The sequence below is a fragment of the Odontesthes bonariensis genome, chromosome 20 (assembly GCF_027942865.1).
Source record: "Odontesthes bonariensis isolate fOdoBon6 chromosome 20, fOdoBon6.hap1, whole genome shotgun sequence".
Taxonomy (NCBI): domain Eukaryota; kingdom Metazoa; phylum Chordata; class Actinopteri; order Atheriniformes; family Atherinopsidae; genus Odontesthes; species Odontesthes bonariensis.
The window spans coordinates 1937783-1963948 of record NC_134525.1 but is presented as its reverse complement, the minus strand read 5'-3'; the positions used below and the strand labels follow the sequence as shown (position 1 = coordinate 1963948).

Genomic DNA, 26166 nt, shown 5'->3' with positions numbered 1-26166 from the left:
TGTTGGCTGCTGGCTGCGCTGGACTCGCCACGCAACGTTGCGTGGTGACGTCATTCGCGGCCACTGGAATCATTAAGGGAATCGTTTGCAAAATCGCCAAACGATTCCAAGGAATTGAAACACTGGGCACCGGTTCTCGATTCCCATCCCTAACCGTGTTGGTGCTTTGAATCTGCACTCATTTCGTGCTGATAGATGTGGAATAAAGAAGTGTCCCTGGGATTTTCCTGGGCATCGGCGCCTTTACTCACCGGTCTGCATCGTACGACCCCGTCGGGCCGCCATCATTCTGCTTAAAGGGATAGTTCGCCTCTTTTGACATGAAGCTGTGTAACATCCCATATCAGCAACATCATTTCTGAACATCTTCTTACCCCCTGCTGCGTCCTGTGAGCAGAGTTCCAGCCTCGTTTTGGTGTTGATGAAGGTAGTCCGGCTAGTTGGCTGGGGTTTAAAAAATAAAGCGTTTTGCTTCTCAGAACAATATGCGTTCAACAGAGTAATACATTTGCATCACAAAATGGTTCTCCAGGAAAAAGTCAGACCGAAGAGCAGACCGAGCAGTCCCCTGCTTCCGAGCAGTAAACACCGTGACAGGTGTTATCGCTATCGCTAGGTGGTTGGACGCATTGATATCAATGGAGGCAAAAATAGCGCCAAGCGATGCGAGGTCTGATTTTTCCTGGAGAACCATTTTGTCATGCAAATGTATTACTCTGTTGAACGCATATTGTTTAGAGAAGCAAAACGCTTTATTTTTTAAACCCCAGCCAACTAGCCGGACTACCTTCATCAGCACCAAAAAGAGGCTGGAACTCTGCTCACAGGACGCAGCAGGGGGTAAGAAGATGTTCAGAAATGATGTTGCTGATATGGGATGTCATACAGCTTCATGTCAAAAGAGGCGAACTGTCCCTTTAAAGAAGAACCGGTTCACGTGCTCTTCCCACTACTTGGGATCCATTGAGCTTGGGTCTTTTCCAACCACTTCCTGTTGACTTCCCTGTAGTTTTCCTCTGTCAGCTACTAAGCCATCACCATGCCTTGCCCAAGGGTGTGTCAGCATCACTCACTCGAGCCGTCAGCCTCTTGAAGCTCCCCGCTGTGATTGTGGGTGAATGTCATGTTGGGGTTTATCCTCCCAGACATCCTCGCAGACACATTGATTGAATCTGGACATGTTGAGGATCAGCTTTTAGGGCCACATTCAGCCAATGGGGTTGAAATCCGATCCAGATGTTATCAGATAATGTGCTGCAGTAAATGACTCGCTGAGTGATCCCATCTGTTTCAGGTTGCCTTCAAAATGCATCAACAAATCCTGGGTCATGATGTGTGCTCTGTAAAAAAAAAAAAAAAAAAACACTTTTAAGATCATTTCTGCTGTGAATTTAAGACATTTGGTCAAAACTCTGCTTCTACCACCTTAAAATGACCAGAGGAAACAAATTATTTCTGTCCTTCTGAACTTTAATCTTCTACTAAAGCATAATATAAACAATACTATCTTCATTTTTATAGAAGTACCGAGAGGACTTTTAATTAAATGCAACCTGCAGAGTGGAAGGAGTTAGGATTTAATAGGATAACTAGCTTAGTTTAAATGTCACCCAGAACCATCGAGGTTCTGAGCACATTGAAGCATAATTCCCACAGTTGGAACCTTTGGCCGTTTTTTCCCACATTCGGATAGACAGGAACTCAGGACCACGGCCCTCAGTTCACTTCAAAGAACTCAGAACCGCGTTCTTAGAACTTTGAACCGCGTTCTTAGAACCACATTCTTAGAACAGCATTCTTGGAACTTCGTTCTTTGAACTTAAAACCGCGTTCTTAGAACTTCGTTCTTTGAACTTAAAACCGCGTTCTTAGTACTTAGAACTACGTTCTTAGAACTGAGAACTGCGTTCTTTGAGCTTAGAACCGCATTCTTAGAACCGCATTCTTAGAACCGCATTCTTAGAACCACATTCTTAGGACTGAGAACTGCGTTCTTTGAACTTAGAACCGCGTTTTTAGAACCGCATTCTCAGAACTGAGAACTGCGTTCTTTGAACTTAGAACCGCGCTTTTAGAACTGCATTCTTAGAACCACATTCTTAGAACTGAGAACCGGGTTCTTTGAACTTAGAACCGCGTTCTTAGAACTTAGAACCGCGTTCTTAGAACCGTGTTCTTAGAACCACGTTCTTAGAACCACATTCTTGGAACAGCATTCTTAGAACTGAGAACCGGGTTCTTTGAACTTAGAACCGCGTTCTTAGAACTGCATTCTTAGAACCGCATTCTTAGAACCACATTCTTAGAACAGAGAACCGCGTTCTTTGAACTTAGAACCGCGTTCTTAGAACCGCATTCTTAGAACTGCATTCTTAGAACCACATTCTTAGGACTGAGAACTGCGGTCTTTGAACTTAGAACCTAGAACTGCGTTCTTAGAACCGCGTTCTTAGAACTTAGAACAGCGTTCTCAGAACCGCATTCTTAGAACCGCATTCTTAGAACTTAGAACCGCGTTCTTTGAACTTCGTTCTTTGAACTTAAAACCGCGTTCTTAGAACTGAGAACTGCGTTCTTTGAACTTAGAACCGCATTCTTAGAACCGCTTTCTTTGAACTTAGAACCGCATTCTTAGAACCACATTCTTAGAACTTAGAACCGCGTTCTTTGGACTTAGAACAGCGTTCTTAGAACTGAGAACCGCATTCTTAGAACCGCATTCTTAGAACCGCTTTCTTTGAACTTGGAACCGCATTCTTAGAACCGCATTCTTAGAACCACATTCTTAGAACTGAGAACTGCATTTTTTTTACTTAGAACCGCGTTTTTAGAACCGCATTCTTAGAACCACATTCTTAGAACTGAGAACCGCGTTCTTTGAACTTAGAACCGCGTTCTTAGAACCACATTCTTAGGACTGAGAACCGCTTTTTTTTAACTTAGAACCGCGTTTTTAGAACTGCATTCTTAGAACCACATTCTTAGAACTGAGAACCGCGTTCTTTGAACTTAGAACCGCGTTCTTAGAACCACATTCTTAGGACTGAGAACCGCTTTTTTTTAACTTAGAACCGCGTTCTTAGAACCGCATTCTTAGAACCGCGTTCTTAGAACTTAGAACCGCGTTCTTAGAACTGAGAACTGCGTTCTTTGAACTTAGAACCGCATTCTTAGAACCACATTCTTAGAACCGCGTTTTTTGAACTTAGAACAGCGTTCGTAGACGTCGTTCTTTGAACTTGAAACCGCGTTCTTAGAGCTGAGAACTGCGTTCTTTGAACTTAGAACAGCGTTCGTAGACGTCGTTCTTTGAACTTGAAACCGCGTTCTTAGAGCTGAGAACTGCGTTCTTTGAACTTAGAACCGCATTCTTAGAACCGCATTCTTAGAACCGCTTTCTTTGAACTTAAAACCGCATTCTTAGAACTTAGAACCGCGTTCTTTGAACTTAGAACAGCGTTCTTAGAACTTCGTTCTTTGAACTTGAAACCGCGTTCTTAGAACTGAGAACTGCGTTCTTTGAACTTAGAACCGCGTTCTTAGAACCGCATTCTTAGAACTTAGAACCGTGTTCTTTGAACTTAGAACAGCGTTCTTAGAACTTCGTTCTTTGAACTTAAAACCGCGTTCTTAGAACTGAGAACTGCGTTCTTTGAACTTAGAACCGCATTCTTAGAACCACATTCTTAGAACTGAGAACCGCGTTCTTTGAACTTAGAACCGCATTCTTAGAACCACATTCGTAGGACTGAGAACTGCGTTTTTTGAACTTAGAACCGCATTCTTAGAACCACATTCTTAGAACTGAGAACCGCGTTCTTTGAACGTAGAACCGCATTCTTAGAACCGCGTTCTTAGAACTTAGAACAGCGTTCTCAGAACCACGTTCTTAGAACCGTGTTCTTAGAACCACGTTCTTAGAACCACGTTCTTAGAACCGCATTCTTAGAACCGCGTTCTTTGAACTTAGAACCGCGTTCTTTGAACTTAGAACCGCGTTCTTAGAACCACATTTTTAGAAGTGAGAACTGCGTTCTTTGAACTTAGAACCGCGTTTTTAGAACTGCATTCTTTGAACCAAATTCTTAGAACTGAGAACCGCGTTCTTTGAACTTAGAACCGCTTTCTTAGAACCACATTCTTAGGACTGAGAACTGCGTTCTTTGAACTTAGAACCACATTCTTAGAACCGCAGTCTTTGAACAGCATTCTTAGAACTGAGAACTGCGTTCTTAGAACTTAGAACTGCGTTCTTAGAACCGCAGTCTTTGAACAGCATTCTTAGAACTTAGAACCGCATTCTTAGAACTGAGAACCGCGTTCTTAGAACTTAGAACCGCGTTCTTAGAACGGCTCTGTCCGAAGGCGGCTAATATCACACTGAGGAGTTATGAGGGTAAATGTGAATGCTTTATTCAGGGTCAGAGCGGTTTCTTTCCTCTTCTACAGTAAGTTCTGTTCAGAAAATGAAAGTGAATCTGCTACGTTCATCACTCCATTAAACACACACACACATGAGAGCTGGGTCGTTATGGGAGAGCTGAAGCTTAACATCTGTCAGAGTCAGAAGTTACGCAACACACACACACACACGGACCTTCAGTCACACACAGAACACAGAATACATGTTTGCATGCTCAGATGCATCCGAACACAAACAAACAGCCCGACCGGAGGGAAAGATGGAGCACTTTACGCTCTGGGTCATCTGAGCGTACACTGCAGACCTGACATGGCCCCGTGTGTGTGTGTGTGTGTGTGTGTGTGTGTGTGTGTGTGTGTGTGTGACACCGGCGTGCCCTGCAGCAAGGCACCACGAGTTCATTTAGTTTCACATCATGCGATGAAGTTGATGAGTAAAAGGGGGATATGAGGGTCCGTGTCCTACAGCAGGTTGTAAACTCGGAGGCTTCTGGCAGCGTCTGACAGACAGTTCAGGGGCATGTGTGTTTCCTCTCACCCGCAGTGTGCGTGACCAGGTTTCAGTGCTGCAACATCGACACCACGGCAGGCCTCGGGCAGATCTGGTGGAAGCTGAGGAAGACTTGTTTCCAGATCGTAGAGCACAGCTGGTTCGAGTCCTTCATCATCTTCATGATCCTCCTCAGCTCCGGAGCTCTGGTCAGACTCACTCACAGTTTATTTACTTCTTCTGTCCACCATTCATTTATCAACTCCTCTTTAATTCCTTTTCTAAATGTATTTAACTGTTGTTGAATATCCCTGCTGTGTTGATCTTACTTATAAACCACAAACTGTGTTAAAATCACGACCATAAACCACTGAAATACAACCAGTGCATTCTATCTTCTGACCAACAGGGGGCGAATCCTCAGCCTGTAAAAATGTGTCAATTTTGTGCAAAACTTCATGATAAATTTTAATTAACTTTCCACTTTCTTATCTCAGTAGTTGATTTATGGCCTTAATTAATGGCTTCATGTCTGATGTAACAGAGCATGGTTCAGTTAATCATGATCCAGAAAGTGGGTGATGTCGCAGCGGCCACATCCACTCAGCTTTACTTCGGTGTTTGCTTTAGTTTACTTTTTCCTCCAGTAGCATACAGTTTACTGTGGTAACAGTGTTGGATTTTGTGGTAATATACCTCCTAAGTTAATCCCAAATTCACTTTGAATCAGAAAGGCCACAAAACTGAGCCCATTTTCACTTCTACATCGCTTTATACGAAGCGTCCCATGTTTGCGGCCTCCTCTTCCTTGGTAGGATGTGTCCGTCCAGTCCTGTCAAAGATCCTTGACACACCATTAATGTAATAACACTTTAATTACTATAAATGCAGATGTTTCTGATTAATGTTTGCTTCACTAACTTTCCTCTCCTGTAGAATATGAATGTAGTTATGCGACTGTGGAGGTTCGTGATGGTGTTTGTGGCTCACGTTGCTTCACTTTACTGGGATTTACTTAAACTTTACCACATTGTAGTTGACATAATCAGTTGTATTACACTTTATCTACACTTTTTCAAAATATTTTCATCTGTTCTCCCAAACATTGCAGTTAAATTAGCTTATCTGCCCATAACTATATAAAAGAAATTACATAATTAACAGAGTTCCCTGATAAAGACCCAGCAGTGAGCACTTCACATCACTTATTATGGCAGCATGTCCTTACTCCTTTAACCCTCATACTTGATTTAAAACACAACTTAATGTCTGAAAAGGGACATTTTTGTCCCCTTTAAAAACAACTTAAAAACATCATATGTTAATATTTTTTTTTGCCTTTTTTTTCCATAAATCTTTTATTCCACTTCAGTTCTGATCATAACAAAAAAATTTAAAATCCTTAAAAATCAATGTTGTTGCTGATCATTGACATATCCCAGACCATAATTATCCCTACTCAATAATTCCACTTTGCATTCCATATTTTGAAAATACTGGCACCTAAAGGCTTATAATTTGGGCTAAAAAGTTCAAATTGGCATTTAAAGGGTTCATTTTTTGAAAATAATTGAAAACTTGGTAGTTATGATCAGAACTGAAGTGGAATAAAAGATTCATGGAAAAAAAAGTGGAAAAAAATATTAATATATGATGTTTTTAGGTCGTTTTAAAAGGGGACAAAAATGTCCCTTTTCAGAAATTAAGGAGTTTTTTTTTCTACACAATGAAAAATTGCATTGTATATGATGTGTGTTTTGAAATTCGAAAAAATAGTCAAATATGCACAACTGGACCAAATATGATGAGTATCACTATCTACAGTGTGAAATTAGAGGAGAAAGTTCACCCCAAGTGGAGAAAAATGTCCCCCATCAGGGATTAGGGTTAATGTTGAAGGAGGCGTGCGCTACCTCAGCCGTCCCCAACCATCAAAAACCGCCACAAACCGGTTTAATGTCAGACAATATGTTCACGGACCGGCCTTTAAGGTGTGCCAGATAAATACAACAAAGTAAAATGATACGACCAACACAGACACTGTTGTATTTTTTAAATATAACAATAAGGCTTGGCTCTTCTTCTGTCTCCTCACTGGGCCTTTTCCCCTTTTCAAAGACTGTTTTTTACTCATTTAGCTAGCTTGTGGGTTTAATATTAGCGTTAGCGTATCACATGACCGAGACGAGCATCTCGGCACGTGTCAAGAGTGAGTCATAGACGGATGTAACGGAGAGAATTCGGTTATTTTTCAAAATAAAACATTGTTCAGACTCGGATAATAAATAAAGTTATAAGTTATTTATTCTTTCTGTGCGGTCCGTGGCCCGGGGGTTGGGGACTGCTGCTCTAACTAACCGCCCCAACAGACGTCAGGTTGGACATACGACTCGTGAGATTATACACATCGAGCAAACGTAATCCTGTTGAAGTCCTCTTAACTTCTGGATTAACAGCCCATGGGGAGCTCCATTAAGCTCTGCTCCTTCTGCTGTCGTGGATCTGAAATCCGATCCGAACGCCGTCTCTAACCCGGGTCTCTCTGCCGCCCCCATCAGGCCTTTGAGGACATCTACATCGAGCAGAGGAGGGTGGTGAAGGTGGTGCTCGAGTACGCCGACAAGATTTTCACCTACATCTTCATCCTGGAGATGCTGCTGAAGTGGCTCGCCTATGGCTTCAAAAAGTACTTCACCAACTACTGGTGCTGGCTCGACTTCTTCATCGTCGATGTAAGTGTTCGATCGGCTCAGCTGCTTCGTCTGATCGGTTGTTTGAGTCCGTTTACAGCTGATAATGATCGTCATTCTTTCCAGAGACCGACACCACCTCACAAAATTCTGAGTATATTGATTTATTATGCATTTTATATTGATTCCATTCAGAAACTGGGTCTGAAAATCAACCCATTTAAGACTTGGTGTTAACTCACTTAGACGGTTGCTCTGCTCTAATAAAATCCTGATTTTAGAACCACAGAATCACCGTTAAAGCAGCTTAAAGATGGCGTCTGTGCAGCGAATTCAGCTGAACATGCATGGACCAAGCTCCCTAAAGAGGAGGTTAGAGGCAGCAGGATGTCTTTAATGATATTTACTCACATAGTTCTCGGTGTTGTGGCACTGAAAATCCTTTGGCTCATAACTCAGTTCAGCTCCCATGCATGAAGACGTACAGTATACAGTAAAGTACTCATATACAGTAAAGTACATCAGCTGTAACACTACAGTACAGTAAACTATCAGTAACGGGGTTAAAGCTCGATGAATAAAAGAGTTGAAACAGCTGCAGGTCAGAAATTCAGCAGAAAAACACACAGACATGCATGACCAGGCACTTGCACTCCCTTTTCAGAGTCTCTTTTCTTTTCTTCTGCACGATGGACGCCGTTCCTCGTCTTCGTAAATGTGTTGAGTAAGAGGAGGCGGCATTTGAGTCACAGAGATCTAACATGCAAACATGAATCAAGATAACAAAAATTAGAAATAAAGACTTAAAGACTCAATTTAAAGCTGCATAAATTTAGTTTTTGACCACCAGGGGGCAGAAAAAAAATCAAAAAGTCTAGCGTTAAAGAGCATACTCAACAGTTTTCAGTCATGTAGACCTTTTTTAATATTTCTTTTAGATTAAAAATGTCCTATTAAACACGAGGCAAGGCCAGGAGGCCAAGGTGTTGACATTTAAAGGCAAGGAACTTCTATTTCACATAATCAGGACAATACAAATTGGTTCGCATCAAGCTGAGAGAGAAAAACGATGAGAAAGAAAGTGGCAGAAAAGAAATTGCACAATAAAAGTGCAGGCATGTTCGATGATGGCGTATAAAGGTAGAAATCTCAGTTTTAGATGGTTTCCACGGCAGCTCAGGTTTGAACTAACCTTTCCAGGCTTCTGCAAACGTTGCTTTTGAGAAGCTTTGGGCCCACAAAATAAGGACTGGAAGCCAGTGATGCCTTCCATTTCAGCGATAACACTATAAATGAGTTGCAGATGAAACAGCAGCTCGTCTCATCTTAGCTGAATTTGACCTTTAAATGCTCATTTTCAGCTGCATAGAGGGAGGTTAAGTTTCACTGCTGCTTTCCCTCTTTGTTGTAAACAATAATCACGTCTTTAATAAATTTTTAAGGAAGTTTTGTTCCTTAAAGCTGCAGGATTACAGTTATGTGTGGGCTGAAAAGGAGGAGCCCGAGTATTGATCCTTGTGGGACTCCTTTGTGATTCACATTGTTAAATACCGACTCAAAATCTCCTGCCCTCTGGTAAACATGCTTTTTCATCGTGGGACACTTTAGAGATCTCTTCTTGGCGCAGTTTCACAAACACACGCCTCCTCCTGGAGCATTTTAAAGGCTAAACGGACTAAAACTGTTACAGATATTTAGGATCGTGCAATGCAGCTCAGACTTCCCCATGTTATCCCATCGGAGATGGAATGAACTGCGGGTCAGGCTGATACTTCTACAGAAAGTCAAGTATCGGGTTGTGCTCTCAGTCATGGATTTAACTGTTTTTTCTCGACTGTTTCCACTTTGTTTATTGATCTGGAAGTTAAAACTCTTCCATGTAGCTGGGAGGGATAAAGCCTGCGAGGAACTGAGACTTTATGGAACTCTGAAAAGGTGTTTGCAGCCTGTGTGTTTTCAATTCCCAAATCAATTCCAGTTTAATGTTACTATCAAAGAACTTCTGTGTATTTTTAGTCTCCTTCTTAGAGGCACCGCCAGCTTTGTTGATACAGATACAACAGGGTCTGGGTTCAGAGTCTATTTTAGCAGGTGGTCAGGCTTTAGAAGACCTGCAGGAATCTTTCTCCCGTGTCCCAGGACTTGTCTTCATGTGGTTCCATGTGCAGCTGATGTTCACCTGTGTGACCTGTAGGTCTCAGTGTTGGGTCTGCTGGCTCAGTCCCTCTCGGGGAACCAGGTCACCATCATGCGGGTGCTGAGGACGCTCAGGGCTTTCCGTCCCCTCCGGGCCGCGTCCCGCTTCACTGGTATCAGGGTAAGAGCCAGCCTGAGGCCTGAGGCCCGAGGCCTGCCGCTGGTGTGCGGGCTGTAGAGGGTTGTAGAGATGCTGCGGCTCGCGCTTTGATTAGAGGGAATAACTCGTCCTGTTTCTTTCACAGTTTTCTTTCCAAAGAGGAACTGGATTTGAACTCATAAGCAATCATTTCCTCGTCTCCGTGCAGCTTCATCTGAGGAAGGCTGCAGTAATATCAGAACCTTTTTGTTTCACAGGTCGAATGAAAGCCATTTGGTTTCATCTTCCTCTTCAGTCAGCTGATTGTTAAACGGACTCTCCTCCCTTCTGTCCTTGCCTTCATTAGATGGAAGTTAACCGTCCTGCTTCTCTTCTCTTCCTCCTTCTGTCCTTCCATCTTTCCTCTCCCTCCTCCAGGTTTCATTGGTCAGTTTGGCGGCCAACATGTTGGGTTATTCAGACTTTGCAGCCATCAAATCCCTGCGGACGCTGCGGGCCCTTCGGCCCCTCAGAGCCCTCTCCAGATTTGAAGGCATGAGGGTAAGAGTCAGTATTAAAATGAGAAAACACACCTGGGCACCTGTGTTCAATCCTCAACTCCAGATGAATGTCAGAAAGGACCTTCAAATGTTTCCCCCAGACTCCCTGAATCCTTTCACAATACTCTGCTCTGCAGATGCTCAGAGACCAAAGTTCTTTACAGTCTGACTCTGAGAAACATTTGTTTAACTTATTGATGATTTTTCGATGGAGTTTGGCCCAAAGTGGCGAGCAGCGACCATCCTTTGGTGGAAGCTCCTGTTATACCCGATCCTGACACCCTCACCAGGATTCTAGATTTGTTTGTTTTCTAAATATCGTGAATAGAGATGCACCAATCAATCTACCGCCAATAAAAAATAGCCGGTTTTATGTCCGACGTGTCGTAATTTCCGGTTTTGGGCTGATCAAACTGACCCGCATGCGCGGTGCAGCAGCTCAACGCTGCCAGAGCAAAACGGCTAAAAACTAGCAAGACTCAGGAAGAAATCACCGATTTTGACTTATTTCACTTTGTGCCAGGATGACCCAAAACACGCCGTTTGTAATGCTAAAGTCCAAAGTTAGCCGCGGAGGATCAACGCCTAAGACATGTGGAACAACAAACTCAATACGCCACTTGGAAAAGAAGCACCTAGGTTTGTTTAGCAAATATAAGGAGGACACTGCGGCTAAGAGGAGGGATGCAGCAGAGTCGCAGCTACCACAACAACCCTCCACCGTGGCTGCTGTGTTCCACATCAACACTGAAAAGTCCACCGCCACCACCAGGAAAATAATGGAGTTCATGGCACTGGACGACCGGCCATTTAGCGTAGTACAGGATAAAGGCTTCGTACATCTGATGAAACACCTGAGTCCACGGTACAAATGACCAAGTAGGCGGTACTTTTCTGACACAGCGCTGCCAGAGTTGTTTGAGAGCGTTTCAAACCATATACACAAACTGCTGGACACCACTAAATCCCCGGTCAGTTTCACAACGGACATTTGGACTTCCAACGTAAGCTTAATGTCAATGTTGAGCCTGACTGCTCAGTGGCTTATATTTCTTATTTGTGATGTTTTATTCTTGAAAAGGGTGGTTATTCTTTTAGACATTGTTCTAGAATGCGCTGCTGAGGGTGGCAGCACGTTGGAGTAGCTCTGTACCTCACATTGAGATTTTTTCTTTTTTCTAAATTTCATTCCTGTTTTTTCTTGGAAGAAATTGCATTTTTTGGACAACTGTTCCTTCCTGCCTTGGATGCTGTGCAGCTGGATTGATTTTTCCCAATACTTTTGTATATTTTGCTCTTTTGTTATGATGCATCACCATAGCAACAAGGTGGTTTACAACAGGGAGCAGCTGATTAACATTGGAAAAGCAGAAATAATTCGACAACTGAAGCCAGAAATCCTACTGGAATTGAAAAGGAGGCGTCGTGGATGCACAGCAGGAGCAAAGAGGAGAGAAAGAAAGAAGAAGTTCAAACCATCTCTGCCATCCGTCATCATGGGCAATGTAAGATCGTTAGCCAACAAGTTGGATGAACTTCTAGCCTTGACAAGGACTCAGCAAGAATATCGGGAATGTAGCATTATGTGTTTTACTGAGACATGGCTGCAGGATCATATCCCCGACTCCAGCGTCTCTCTGCCGGGCTTCCTGACTGTACGAGCAGATCGAGATTTAAATAGTAGCAGGAAAAGGAAAGGGGGTGGATTGGCAGTGCTTGTCAACAACAGATGGTGTCACCCAGGACATGTTACTGTTAAGAGTCGTCTCTGCTGTCCTGACATTGAACTATTGGCAGTAAGTTTTCGTCCATATTATTTGCCAAGAGAGCTCACCAGTGTTGTTTTGGTGGCTGTTTACATTCCACCCTCAGCTGTTGCCGACACTGCGTGTGATGTCATCAGTTCCGTTGTTGCTCAGATACAGACACAACACCCCAATTCTTTTGTGGCAATATCTGGTGATTTTAATCATGCCTCACTCTCTGCTACACTTCCAACTTTTCAACAGTTTGTCAGCTGCTCTACCAGAGAAAACAAGACATTGGATTTGTTTTACACAAATGTCAAGGATTCATACATTTCCAAATCAAGACCTCCCCTGGGTAAATCAGATCACAACCTTGTTTTTCTCTGTTCAGCATATAAACCCCTTGTCCAGAGACTACCTGTCACAAAAAGGACTGTTAGAAAGTGGTCACAAGAAGCTGAAGAAGCCTTACAGGGTTGTTTTGATGCAACCGATTGGATTTCTCTTTGTAAGCCACATGGAGAGGACATTAATGCCATGACTGAGTGTGTGACTGACTATATAAACTTCTGTGTGGACAACACCATCCCCACCAGAACAGTGAGATGCTTCCCTAATAACAAACCCTGGATCACCAGTGAGCTAAAGGAACTATTGAACAGGAAAAAAAGAGCCTTTAGGGAGCGAGACAGGGAGCTACTGAGGAGTATACAGAAGCAGCTCAAAGTCAAGATCAGAGAGAGCAAGGAGGTGTATAGAAAGAAGCTTGAGAGTAAACTGCAGAGGAACAATATCAGAGATGTGTGGTCAGGAATGAAGAAGATCACAGGCCTCAAGCAGAGGGAGGATCGGATGGATGGAAGTCTGGACAGAGCAAATGAGCTGAACACATTCTTCAACAGGTTCAGTTCAGGAACAAGCTCACCATCCTCCCATCCTGTTCCCAGCCAAAGAGACATCCCACCCTCCTCTGACCCACAGCTTTCCTGTAACATCTCCACCTCCACCTCAGTCATGGATTCTTCTGCTTCCACTAGTTTGTCTTCGACCCAATCAGGAGATGCTGCTGTCCCCTTTGCCTCCCCCTCCCACTTTTCTTTTTCTAGAAGTCAGGTGAAGAGGCAGTTGGAGAGACTGAACCGGAACAAGGCTACAGGTCCAGATGGTGTCAGCCCCCGAGTCCTGAAGGCCTGTGCAGAGCAGCTCTGTGGGATTCTGCAACACCTTTTCAACCTTAGCTTGACCCAAGAGAAGGTACCACTGTTGTGGAAGACATCCTGTCTGGTTCCGGTACCAAAGAAAACTCACCCCTCAGACATCAATGACTACAGACCTGTTTCCCTGACATCCCACATCATGAAGGTCCTGGAGAGACTCCTGTTGACCCACCTGTGTAAGCAAACCAGCACATATCAGGACCCCCTGCAGTTTGCTTATCGCCATGGAGTTGGAGTTGAAGATGCTATCATACACCTGCTTCAACAAACCCACTGTCATCTGGACAAAGCAGGCAGCACTCTTTGATTTCTCCAGTGCATTTAACACAATTCAGCCTGATCTGCTTCGTCTGAAACTCCAGAAGACTCAGGTGGAGGCCTCAACAATCACCTGGATTAATGACTACCTGACAAACAGACCACAGTTTGTCAGACTGAAGAATTGTGTGTCTAACCAGGTGATCAGCAGCACAGGAGCACCACAGGGGACTGTACTCTCACCATTCCTTTTCACTCTGTACACTTCAGACTTCCAGTACAAGTCAGACTCCTGTCATCTACAGAAATATTCAGATGACTCTGCAGTAGTCGGGTGTATCAGAGATGGACAAGAAGCTGAGTACAGAGAGCTGGTGGACCGCTTTGTGGCATGGTGTGGGAACAATCATCTCATCTTGAATGTTAACAAAACAAAGGAGATGATTGTAGATTTCAGGAGAAACAGGGTCAGATCAAACCCTGTTTCCATCATGGGAGAAGAAGTGGAGGTGGTTGAGGAATATAAATACCTTGGTGTTCATGTGGACAACAGACTGGACTGGAGACACAACAGTGAAGCCATCTACAAGAAAGGACAGAGCAGACTGTACTTCTTGAGGAAGCTAAGGTCCTTCAAGGTTTGCAACAAGATGTTGCAGATCTTCTACAAGTCTGTTGTTGAGAGCGTCATTTCCTCTGGCGTCATCTGTTGGGGCAGCAGCATCAGAACCAGGGACCTAAAAAGACTCAACAACCTGATAAAGAAGGCTGGTTCTGTTCTGGGGACGACTGTGGAACCTCTGGAGACAATAATGCAAAGAAGGATTTTGCATAAAATCAAGAGAATTATGGACAACCCTGAACATCCTCTCCATGAGACTGTTATCAGAAAACAGAGTCTCTTCAGTCAAAGGCTTCTTCAGTTTGGATGTAAAACGGACCGCTACAGGAAATCTTTCCTGCCCACAGCCATCAGCATCTATAATAACTCCTTGATTTAATTGAGCTACATCAACATTTAATTTCCCTCTGGGATAAATAAAGTATTTTTGAATTTGAATTGAATTGAATTGTTATGATTGCATATAACCTACCACTAGTTGTGGTTTTAATTGCAGTTATATAAGCAAAATGTTGTCTGGGAGAAGGGTACTCAAGACAAACAAATATAGTGTCTATTTTATGATTATAATTATTTCTTAGATTGAAAGTCGGTATTGGGAAAAACCGGTTTTGGCAGGTCAGACCTCCTTAAAAACCGGAAGTCGGTATCGGCCAAGAATTTTGCAATCGGTGCATCTCTAATCATGAATGTTTGCTGCTAAAGTGTCCGTTAAGTCAGAAATGGCAGCTTTTATCAGACTTTTAGCATCACATTATATTTCTAAATCAGGCCTTTTTGCATGCTGTAAAGGAATCGAGCACGAAGTTGAGTTCCGGCAGTATTTGGGTGCTCAGTGTGTGTTCCTAACACAGGAAAAGTCCTTTAACATGTCTGACATGCCTGCTTAATGACATCCTGTCAATGTTCCTCGTGGCTTTGACTCGACTTGTTCCTCCTCAGAGGTTTCCTGTTTCAGATTAACCTGTGAGAGTTTCTGTATTTCATCTTTGTGTGAATGTTTGCGAGCAGGGAAGAAACATCCAGTGTGTGTGTGTGTATGTGTGTGTGTGTGTGTGTGTGTGTGTGTGTGTGTGTGTGTGTGTGTGTGTGTGTGTTCCTTTCAACAGTATTACAGGGAGCAGAGTCAGCGCACTGCAGTGCAAACAGGAAAATATCCTGAAAAACACAATCTTTAAACTGAAATGACTAACATCTCCACATTAGTAGAGTTTTTGCCTCTCACCTCAGTAAGTTTGCATAGAAATTCAAATGATTCAAATGATTCAAATTCAATTAAACACATATTTAAGCTTTTCTTCCTACGCTCACAATAGATAAAGATGAAGATCACAAACATCTGTCTGATCACAGATAAAATGCTTCGTGAACACAAAGAAAATCACATATTTTGCTGCCATTTGACAAGTAAAAATCTGCATGCTAATAAAGAAAGTTTGAGGACATAAAGTGGTTATTTGTTTATGAATTCTGTCGTGTGTTTCAGAGTTTTTATCTACACTCTGCTCTTTAGTTTCAGCTCAGCTAAAGTTAAAGAAATGAAATGACTTCCTCGTTAGGACTCTGGATCGGGGGAAATTCAGGACCGGCGCTGCATGCTCATCCTTCTCTCCGCTCTTCTTCTTCTGCATAATAAGAGCAGCAGCTGTGTTTGCTTGCCTCTGCTCCGCGCTCTGCCGCTTAAAGCTCGCTCTGCCGCTTAAAGCTCGCTCTGCATGGGATTCTGGGTGGAAGAAGGGCATTGTGGGTGCAAAGGAGGAGGTCAAGCACGTGTTACTGACTGAAACACAAAGAAATAGGTCTCACTTTAAACAGCAGTGTTTACATCTCATTTATTCTGCAGCGGTCAGCTTGTATAGGACTAGTTTTGGCTTTTTGATTAAGAAAATATAACTTCTGAACACGTTGGAGAGACCAAACCTTTGACTCAAAGCTGGTGAATAGCTTGTATTTGCTGGTGCAGGACGAGTTGGAAAGAGGTGTGACTGCTGGTTTCTGTGCAGGTGGTGGTGAACGCTCTGATCGGGGCGATTCCCTCCATCATGAACGTGCTGCTCGTCTGCCTCATCTTCTGGCTCATCTTCAGCATCATGGGCGTCAACCTGTTCGCAGGGAAGTTTGGTCGCTGCCTCAACCGCACCGGGCACATCTACGAAGCCCACTTCATCAACAACAAGTCGGAGTGCGAGGCGCTCAACGACACCTCGCAGTTCTACTGGAGCAAAGTCAAGGTGAACTTCGACAACGTGGGTGCCGGGTACCTGGCTCTGCTGCAAGTGGTGAGATCCCCGCTTCTTACGCATGAGAGTTCCAACGGTTTAGATGGATTTTTATGCTCTGTGGAGCAGTGCCCGGCTCACACCTCATCCTGATAAAAAGTGATCAGAGAGCTACTTTTCAATCAGCCTGTCCTGACATCCCGCACTGTCTCTATCTGGACGACATTTCGCGGCGGCGTCCCGCCCCTAAACACTTCTTATTGGTTGAAATGAACACGCTGCTTCCTGTTGACGAGCTAGTTAGCAACAGGTTAGCATCACTCAGGGAATAACGGACAAGGAGAAGCTGATCTTTACCGTGGAACAGCGCCCAGTGGTTTATGACCCCAAACAGCCGAACCACAAAGATCTGAACCCAAGGGAGCCAGAGAACTCGGTAGTGTTGGTCAAGTTACCTTTAAAAAGTAATTAGTTACAGTTACTAGTTACTGCTCCCAAAAAGTAATTGAGTTAGTAACTCAGTTACCACATTGTAAAAGTAATTAGTTACTCAGCAAAGTAACTGTGGTGTTATTTTTTACGTTCTATAACATCTTTAACATCAAATATGTTTATATTAACTGATTGAAGAATAAAAACACTAAATACAGTCATTTAGAACATTCAGTATTTATTTGAACTCAATAGATTGCAGCCTGCCATATGATGTATAGAAATAAAAACATAAATATTGAATATAAAATGGTGATGGTGGTCACCTGTTTCTGACCCAAAAAATGGAGTGTTGTTTGTTTTCGAGTGGCTCCGTCTCCTTCGCTGGGGCTCACGCTAGCTGCATTTGGGCTTGGGGTTGGGTTAGCTAGCTGCCTTTGGGCTTGGGGTTGGGTTAGCTAGCTGCATTTGGGCTTGGGCTTGGGTTAGCAGCTGCATTTGGGCTTGGTGTTGGGTTAGCTAGCTGCCTTTGGGCTTGGGGTTGGGTTAGCTAGCTGCATTTGGGCTTGGGCTTGGGTTAGCAGCTACATTTGGGCTTGGTGTTGGGTTAGCTAGCTGCCTTTGGGCTTGGACTTGGGTTAGCAGCTGCATTTGGGCTTGGGGTTGGGTTAGCTAGCTGCCTTTGGGCTTGGGCTTGGGCTTGGGTTAGCTAGCTGTATTTGGGCTTGGGCTTGGGTTAGCAGCTGCATTTGGGCTTGGGCTTGGGTTAGCTAGCTGCATTTGGGCTTGGGCTTGGGTTAGCAGCTGCATTTGGGCTTGGTGTTGGGTTAGCTAGCTGCCTACCTTTGAACTTCCCTGGCTCGTCGCATTGTCGCTGTTTGTTTTCGAGTGGCTCCGTCTCCTTCGCTGGGGCTCACGCTAGCTGCATTTGGGCTTGGGGTTGGGTTAGCTAGCTGCCTTTGGGCTTGGGGTTGGGTTAGCTAGCTGCATTTGGGCTTGGGCTTGGGTTAGCAGCTGCATTTGGGCTTGGTGTTGGGTTAGCTAGCTGCCTTTGGGCTTGGGGTTGGGTTAGCTAGCTGCATTTGGGCTTGGGCTTGGGTTAGCAGCTACATTTGGGCTTGGTGTTGGGTTAGCTAGCTGCCTTTGGGCTTAGACTTGGGTTAGCAGCTGCATTTGGGCTTGGGGTTGGGTTAGCTAGCTGCCTTTGGGCTTGGGCTTGGGCTTGGGTTAGCTAGCTGTATTTGGGCTTGGGCTTGGGTTAGCAGCTGCCTTTGGGCTTGGGCTTGGGTTAGCTAGCTGCATTTGGGCTTGGGCTTGGGTTAGCAGCTGCATTTGGGCTTGGTGTTGGGTTAGTTAGCTGCCTACCTTTGAACTTCCCTGGCTCGTCGCATTGTCGCTGTCTTGTGTGTGTTTACGTCAGCGCGTGCAGTGAGACAGCGTGAGCAGGGCATCCGCCCACACAGCCAATCATCATCGCATTTGCAACGGTGTCATCATCCCCACCCCTGCTCTCTCCAGGTAGCATGCAGCTGATGTGTAGCCCAAAGCCTACAACCAAAGTGTAGTAACGCGCCACTTTATATTCTCAGTAACGATAATGGCGTTGTAACGATGGGGAAAGTAATTCATTAGATTACTCCTTTACTGGAAAAATAACGCCGTTATACTTAAACGCCGTTACTCCCAACACTGGAACTCGGTGTTTCAAGTGAGGACTTTCTGAACCAAAATCGTCACGCTGCATATCAGGACACCCTCGTGTCAGTTTCGCTCGCTCGCTTTCGGTCAGGATGAGGTGTTACCCAACATGGCAAATAACCAGGTGTATTCAGAGGCATTTAATCCTGTCATGTTGTAATTAACACAGAATAAAGACATCTATATGCCTGAATGAAACAATAAGAGTTAGAAATATCAGTTTTTAGTAGTTACAAACAACCCAAACATTCCTGATAAAACATGGACACTCAAACCACAGTCATATAATGTCTTATGACCCAACTGTCATAAGCAGTTAGCAGTAGATCCTTCAGGCCATGTGGGGCCCGTATTGGGTCTGGTGGGGGTTAGTGCCACAGTAAGAACCATATGGATGCCAGGATCCGGGTTTTCCCAGGAGACCATTGCATTGTAAGAAGGTGAGCTGTAGTAAAGAGGCCGCATCCCTGCTGAAGCCAGCTACTGATCCAGCCAAGTAAAAGAGGCAACTCGTTGCATTATCTATTGTCTTGGCTACGCATTAGCACGAAGAGGCTAATAACAACGATGCTGGTGACCATCAGCGTGTCCAGGCTGGCTCCCATCATGCCGAGTCCAACAACAAGCCAGGTTACCGGCATGCCAAAGCTAACTGGCTCATCTTCTATGGGACAGGAGGACTTATAGAGATCAAATAGGTCTTTTATGAGAGAGAACTTGTAGCGGTGTTAGCATGCGGCTCAGGCTAAATAGAAACAAAGACCAGCCGTGAGAGGGCTTTGCTCTTTCCATAGTTTTAATTTTGTGGCTGATTGGTGTCACAGTGACAGCTCCTTCTTTCAGAGACGCGCTGTTCTTCATTAATCTATTCACTCCTGGGTCTTTGATCTTACTGGGTCGGGCCGAACAGCATTTCCGCATCACTTTTAACACCGGCCCGACAGGCTCACTGAAACGTCTCGGGTACGACGGTCCTCTCTGCATCACTGCGGAGGGCTTGTTCACAGGATATAAGTTATCGGTGTGTGAATGTCGTCACTTTAACCGATCGTTAACCGTTGCAAAGACATGTTTATTTATTAAAAGTTGACGCTCAAGACCTCTAGAAACTCTTTGAAAAGCCGTTTCCACATCCAACAGAGAGGAGCCTGGACTGATTTATTGTGTGATCTCTTTCTTAGCTCACCTTTAGGTTGCTGTTTGATACAAAACGGCACCCTGAGTGCTTTCTGTTCAGTGTGGGCTGGGGCTTTTCTCACCTTTTTCTTGTTGTCAGAGAATGTATTCAGACCCGGAGTCCTGGGGAGAGAGAGACGGACACGACAGGAAGTACGAGTCCAAAGTCTCCCCGGCACCCAAAGTTCATTTCTCTTTTTATGAGTGCTGCATTCAGGAGCATTACCCCCCCCCCCGTAGATCTCTGTGGTGCTGCGTGAAACAATCACCACCTGAACACGGATTACAAAATAAAGCTGCAGAAGAAAGGGAAGAACATTGTGTAAATCTGTCTGAATGAGGCCTTTCAGGGAAACAAAGGGAGAAGAAATGGAGGCACAAAGTGAAACATCCTCTCCCGCACAGCGACTTCAGAACAAATTAGAAATGAGTGTCTCCTCTCCGTGCCGTAGGAGGATTGACTTTTCTGCGAGTTCCCCCCCCCCGCTCCCTTGATCTGGTCTTTTCTCTTCGTTCCGTCCATTTGCTTTAATTTTCCTCCCACACCTGTTCGTCACAAAGCTCTGTTTTGACTCTTCCACTTGCCTGCTCTCCTGCCTCGTCTCCATTTGCCGTGTTTACTTTCATTCTTTTTCTTCTTCTTTGTCTGAATATTCCTCCCAACTCAAAATGGAACCACGAACCTGCAGAAAGTTGTGAGAGGACCAAACTTTGAGTGAAGAGGTTCTTCAGGGTGATGAAGCACAAAACAGGGAAACTGACTGTGACGTATCGACTCAGCTTGAGATACAGTTAGTTGTTTGTGTCTGCATGTGTATTATTTAACAAATATGCACAAATTACGGTGAGAATGTCCCTCAGAGAGTTAAAGGGTCGGAGGACGGCAGGTTCAACCCACCGCCCTGCAGATGTGAGGGTGGCAGGTGGGTTTTTCTGAGGTGTACCGGGGGGATCAGACACTTTGATGAGCTGTCGTCCCTCTTCCTAACTTCCTAACAACAGCTAAGCTGCACTCTTAAGGCGGATTTACAGTTGACGCGTCGCTCACGGCGCAGCGCGTTGTCGTGCACCAGTCGATTTTTGTAACTTGGCTGCGCCGAAAACGACGAACCAATGTGAGACCAGGCTCAGTGAGGAGGTGCGTTTGTACAGGCAGCTGTAGGAAACTGCAGTGAAACAGCACAGGGAGCACGTAAACTCCCAAAACTGGTGGACAGAGAGTGGCAGAACTTTGGGGAAAGAGGGAGAGTTCTGTAAGAATGTGTGGAAGAAGCTACAGGACAGATACCTGAAGACAAAGAAGAGGGCAGAGACTCTGTTGATGCCGGGGGCTTCAGACCTTCACCTCTATTGGCTGAATCGTCTTGACTCACGAACTTCGTGAAACACAGAAACACACGAAGCATTTCATCTCTCAGATACTGCAGCAGCATCATTGATGACAGTGTTCCTGCTCTTCATTGTTTTCTTCTCCACTTTCGTGGTTGTAGAGCAGCGGTGACCTTCAAGTAGCAGCGACACCTCTGTGACGGAGAAAACTGCAACAACTTGCGCCACCGTATATAGCCAGCAGGAAATCGTGACGTCCTCAACACCGCTCGCGCTAGCAGACGCGGCAACTATGCTAGAGGCTTAACAGTCTCAGGCTGTGTTCGAAACCACATACTAAATACTGCATACTCATCGATCAGACAGTATGCAGAGCGTTTACCCACAATGCATTTCGCTCCTGCCCGAGCAGAAATCAGCCGGCCTGAAGCTGATTTCTCTTAAGCTCTAAACTCTGTAAACTTTAGCAACATTTGAAACATTTTCAGGTGAGAAAGTAGTCGTTTAGATCCCCAACGTGTTGAAAACCTGACAAAATACCGGCTGTTTACAATTTTGTTCCCATGAATTCGGCGCTACTAAAGCTAGCCGCAGTGAGCTAACGCACTTCCGGTTATTTTCACAAAATAAAATACCCGTTGCCTTTTATCATAGGGAAAGCTATGACCATACAATTGGTGCTTTTGTTTTGAAAACAGGAAGTGAACCTACCCTCGTCGTAGCTAGCTTGAAACCGTTTTGACAGGAAATGACGATCGGCGACGTCACGTTACGTTGCATCTTGGGTAGTTTGAGTGTGAGTAGTAACCTCATGATGCATACCCAACATTTAGGAGAATCTAGTATGCATCCGGGAACTTCTCGCTTACTCAAACTTACATACTAACTCAAAAAGGTAGTAGGAGAAGTAGGAGAAGTATGCGGTTTCGAACACAGCCATGGACTCGGTGAAACTGCTGATAATTGGACAGTGTGATGACCAACAAGCGAGAAAGAGTTACTGTAGAAGTTAACCGCAGAATCCTCGCGTCAGTGTGGACGCTTTAACGTGTTAACATGGGAGGTGAAAGGAGGTCCGCATGCACACGCTTCGAGAGCAAAACCAGAGACGGGAACAACTATAAAAACACTTTTTTTGTTTGTTCTTTCATTCTTTTTTCTGGAATCTCTGACTTTGCCCTGAGAGTTTCATCTCTTCCGTTTCTATAATTTCATTCTCCTTCCTGTCCTTATCCGTTTCTTACTTTGTCTCTCCGTCATCTCTCATTAAAACTCAACACGAACTAAACCAGTTGAACTCGCAGCATCTCTTCTTTTCCTCTTTTCCTCGCCGTCTTTCATTCACTCACCCTTTTCTTTCTCGTCCTCCGCCGCCCACCACGGGCATCCTGAGAGCCTCCAATCAATCAGAGTCTGAGAGGCTTTTATTTTTAGAGTGATTCCAGCCAAGTGGGAGGGAAATGGAGAGATGGAGAGGGAAGGAGGGAGGAGGTAAAGCACATGTAGAGTTAGAAAAAAAGGTTTAAGTAGCAAGTGGAAATAAAGAAACAACAGGAGAGAGGAGGAGGAGGAAATAATGAGCAATGGAGGGGATCAGAGAGTGGCTTGAGATGGAGAAAAGATGGTGAAATGAAGGGGAGAGAAGAAGAATAGAGGAGCAAGGGAAGGATGGAGAGAAGGAGGAAGACAGGAGGAGGAACGGAGGACAACGAAGAGTGTAAACGAGGGATGGAGAGCTGGAGAACGTCTGAACGGAGAGAGGGAAACAGGAAAAAGTGTGGATCAGCATGATGCTACTTGACCCTCAGCAAATGAGAACTTAAGAGTTGTCAGAATCCGGTCGCCCTGGCAACGAGTCGCTCGGCACATCTCAGTGTTTTGCCAGTTGGCGCGGCAACAGTTGGTGGGGGCAACCATCCATTAGCATCAGGAAATAGCTGCACGCTGTTAAAGATGTTTCTGAAAGGCCTTTGCTTCTGTTATCCGGCCACGTCTCCTACAGGGACGCATCATCATGAGCTTCTCTAAGTAAAAACTTATAAAAACCTGAACAAGTTTCACACGTACAATTAACCTGATTCAGCACAGAAGTGGGGACAGATTGAGCAGTGCGTGGTTGTTCGTCTCTGTGATGGACTAACCCGCCTCTGACCCACTGACAGCTGGAACTAAACCAAATATGATTAAGCGGGTATAGAAAACGGAAGGAGACGATAGTTTGGACTTTTGGTCCGTTCACAAAATGTTGCTGCAGGAATTTTGGCTAAACCCCAAAAAGAGGACAAATACACGGTGTTAGCGTGTTGATGGAGCCGTCCAGGTTTATTCATCCTCTGAAATAGATTCCTGAGTTTCTAAGGCGCGAGTTTCAGGACGGCTTAAAGGCCAAAGAGCAAGAAATGTGATGACCGTACCAATTCAAACTAGCCTTCAGTTTATCTTCCTCCATTCGTCCAGAAGGAAACGGGGCATCCGCCAGCATGTTGACGCAGACTTAAAGGGACAGTTCGCCTCTTTTGACATGAAGCTGTGTAACATCCCATATCAGCAACATCATTTCTGAACATCTTCTTACCCCCTGCTGCGTCCTGTGAGCAGAGTTCCAGCCTCGTTTTGGCGCTGATGAAAAAGTCAGACCTCACAATCTCTTGGCCCTATTTTCTCTCCCTTCGTATCACTGCCTGCTGTGTAGACCGTGCAGACCGAAGTGCAGGAAACACCGTAACAGGCGCGGCAGGCAGTGATACGAAGGGAGAGAAAATAGCGCCAAGCGATTGTAAGGTCTGACTTTTTCCTGGAGAACCATTTTGTGATGCAAATGTATTACTCTGTTGAACGCATATTGTTTTGAGAAGCAAGACGCTTTATTTTTTAAACCCCAGCCAACTAGCCGGACTACCTTCATCAACGCCAAAACGAGGCTGGAACTCTGCTCACAGGACGCAGCAGGGGGTAAGAAGATGTTCAGAAATGATGTTGCTGATATGGGATGTTACACAGCTTCATGTCAGAAGAGGCGAACTGTCCCTTTAAGCCTGTTTCTAAAGCGATCAACTTTTGAGAGATGCAGATAACGAAGGTCAACAGGTGTTCGTATTCAGTGTGAAAGCAAACCTGACGGGATCAAACGTAGAAAATGTGACTCACACATGAACCAAAGCTCAAACCACAGTCTGGACTTTCAGGTGAAAAACGAGTAAAATGGTCCGCTGTGAGATGTGAAACCGAGGTGAAAATAGGAGGAAACCGGGTTCCTCAGCCTGTTGCAGCATAAATCAAAGTGTGACGGCAATCATTGGTGGGTCCAGAGCCAGAGACTGGCATCTAAGCTTCAACCTCTGCTCAGCAAAGTTTGTGATCTTTTACAGCGTGCCGCCGTCCCTCAAACTCTACAGACCACAATAATAACAGATGGTAACCCGTGGCGACGAGCTGATTTCAGGCCTGAGTGACGGCCGGCAGACGCACACTCAGAACAAAGTGCTGCCTTTCTTTATGCATGAATCTTTTACTTCTTCGTCTCTCCCCGCTGAGGGATGGAAGCCCACTGAAGGACTTGAAGATGTTTCATTGCGGAAAAACAGCAGTAGCCATTTCCCTCTAATTTCCATCTAAAACATGGGGGAAAATGTTCAGACAAGTGGAGGAAATGTGCGTCGCCGTGGTGACAGAGAAACTCACAAAGAAACAGGAGCTCTGATTTTTTTTTTTATGCTGATAGAAATGTTGGAGAGGACTCTGGTTCATCTCCTCGTTGAAGTAGAACTTAAGAACGATGCCATGTACTAAAAGTACACTCTTCATTAGCAGCATTGTGTTATATACGCTGTAGCTATGCTCCCATGATGTCATTCTTTCTGTAAAAAGATTGGAGTCCAATTACAACTACCTGAGAAGCCTTCCATTAACTCACCAACTCCTTAAAAACCCAACAGGGAAAACCAAAGCTACACAATCCAAAGTGACTTACAAATGAGGATATAACATCACAGCTAACATCACGGCTGAAATCAAAGCTAACATTAAAGCTAACATCACAGCCAACATCAAAGCTAACATCACAGCTCACAGCTAACATCACAGCTGACATCACAGCTGAAATCAAAGCTAACATTACAGCTAACATCACAGCTAACATCACAGCTAACATCACAGCTAACATCACGGCTGAAATCAAAGCTAACATTAAAGCTAACATCACAGCTCACAGCTAACATCACAGCTGACATCACAGCTGAAATCAAAGCTAACATTACAGCTAACATCACAGCCAACATCACAGCTAACATCACAGCTAACATCACAGCTGACATCACAGCTAACACCAAAGCTAACATCACAGCTAACATCAAAGCTAAAAACAAAGCTAACATCACAGCTAACACCAAAGCGAACATCAAAGCTAACATCACAGCTAACATTAAAGCTAACATCGCAGCTAACATCACAGCTAACATCAAATCTAACATCACAGCTAACATCACAGCTGACATCAAAGCTAACATCACTGCTAACATCACAGCTTACATCAAAGCTAACATCAAAGCTAACATCACAGCTAACATCAAAGCTAACATCAGAGCTAACATCACAGCTGACATCAAAGCTAACATCCCAGCTAACATTAGAGCTAACATCACAGCTAACATCAAAGCTAACATCACAGCTAACATCACAGCTAACATCACAGCTTACATCAAAGCTAACATCACAGCTAACATCACAGCTAACACCAAAGCTAACATCAAAGCAAACATCACAGCTAACATCACAGCTAACATCACAGCTAACATCACAGCTAACATCACAGCTTACATCAAAGCTAACATCAAAGCGAACATCAAAGCTAACATCAAAGCTAACATCACAGCTAACATCACAGCTAACATCACAGCTTACATCAAAGCTAACATCACAGCTAACATCACAGCTAACACCAAAGCTAACATCAAAGCGAACATCAAAGCTAACATCAAAGCTAACATCACAGCTAACATCACAGCTAACATCACAGCTTACATCAAAGCTAA

General features: G+C 44.4%; 1 protein-coding gene across 5 annotated transcripts in view; it reads left to right on the top strand.

Moving 5' to 3' along the window:
- Window positions 1–26166, top strand: part of LOC142370092 (sodium channel protein type 3 subunit alpha-like) — a 316646-nt gene that overhangs the window by 276416 nt on the left and 14064 nt on the right. For 3 of the 5 annotated variants that reach the window (XM_075452518.1, XM_075452520.1, XM_075452517.1), the window contains exons 24-27: window positions 4967–5121; window positions 7471–7644; window positions 10316–10438; window positions 16286–16561. In XM_075452518.1, the coding sequence (XP_075308633.1) occupies window positions 4967–5121; window positions 7471–7644; window positions 10316–10438; window positions 16286–16561 (728 nt within the window). Of the gene's footprint in view, window positions 1–4966; window positions 5122–7470; window positions 7645–9796; window positions 9920–10315; window positions 10439–16285; window positions 16562–26166 lie in introns of all 5 variants that reach the window. The other 2 variants (XM_075452519.1, XM_075452521.1) reach the window with 2 other exon arrangements.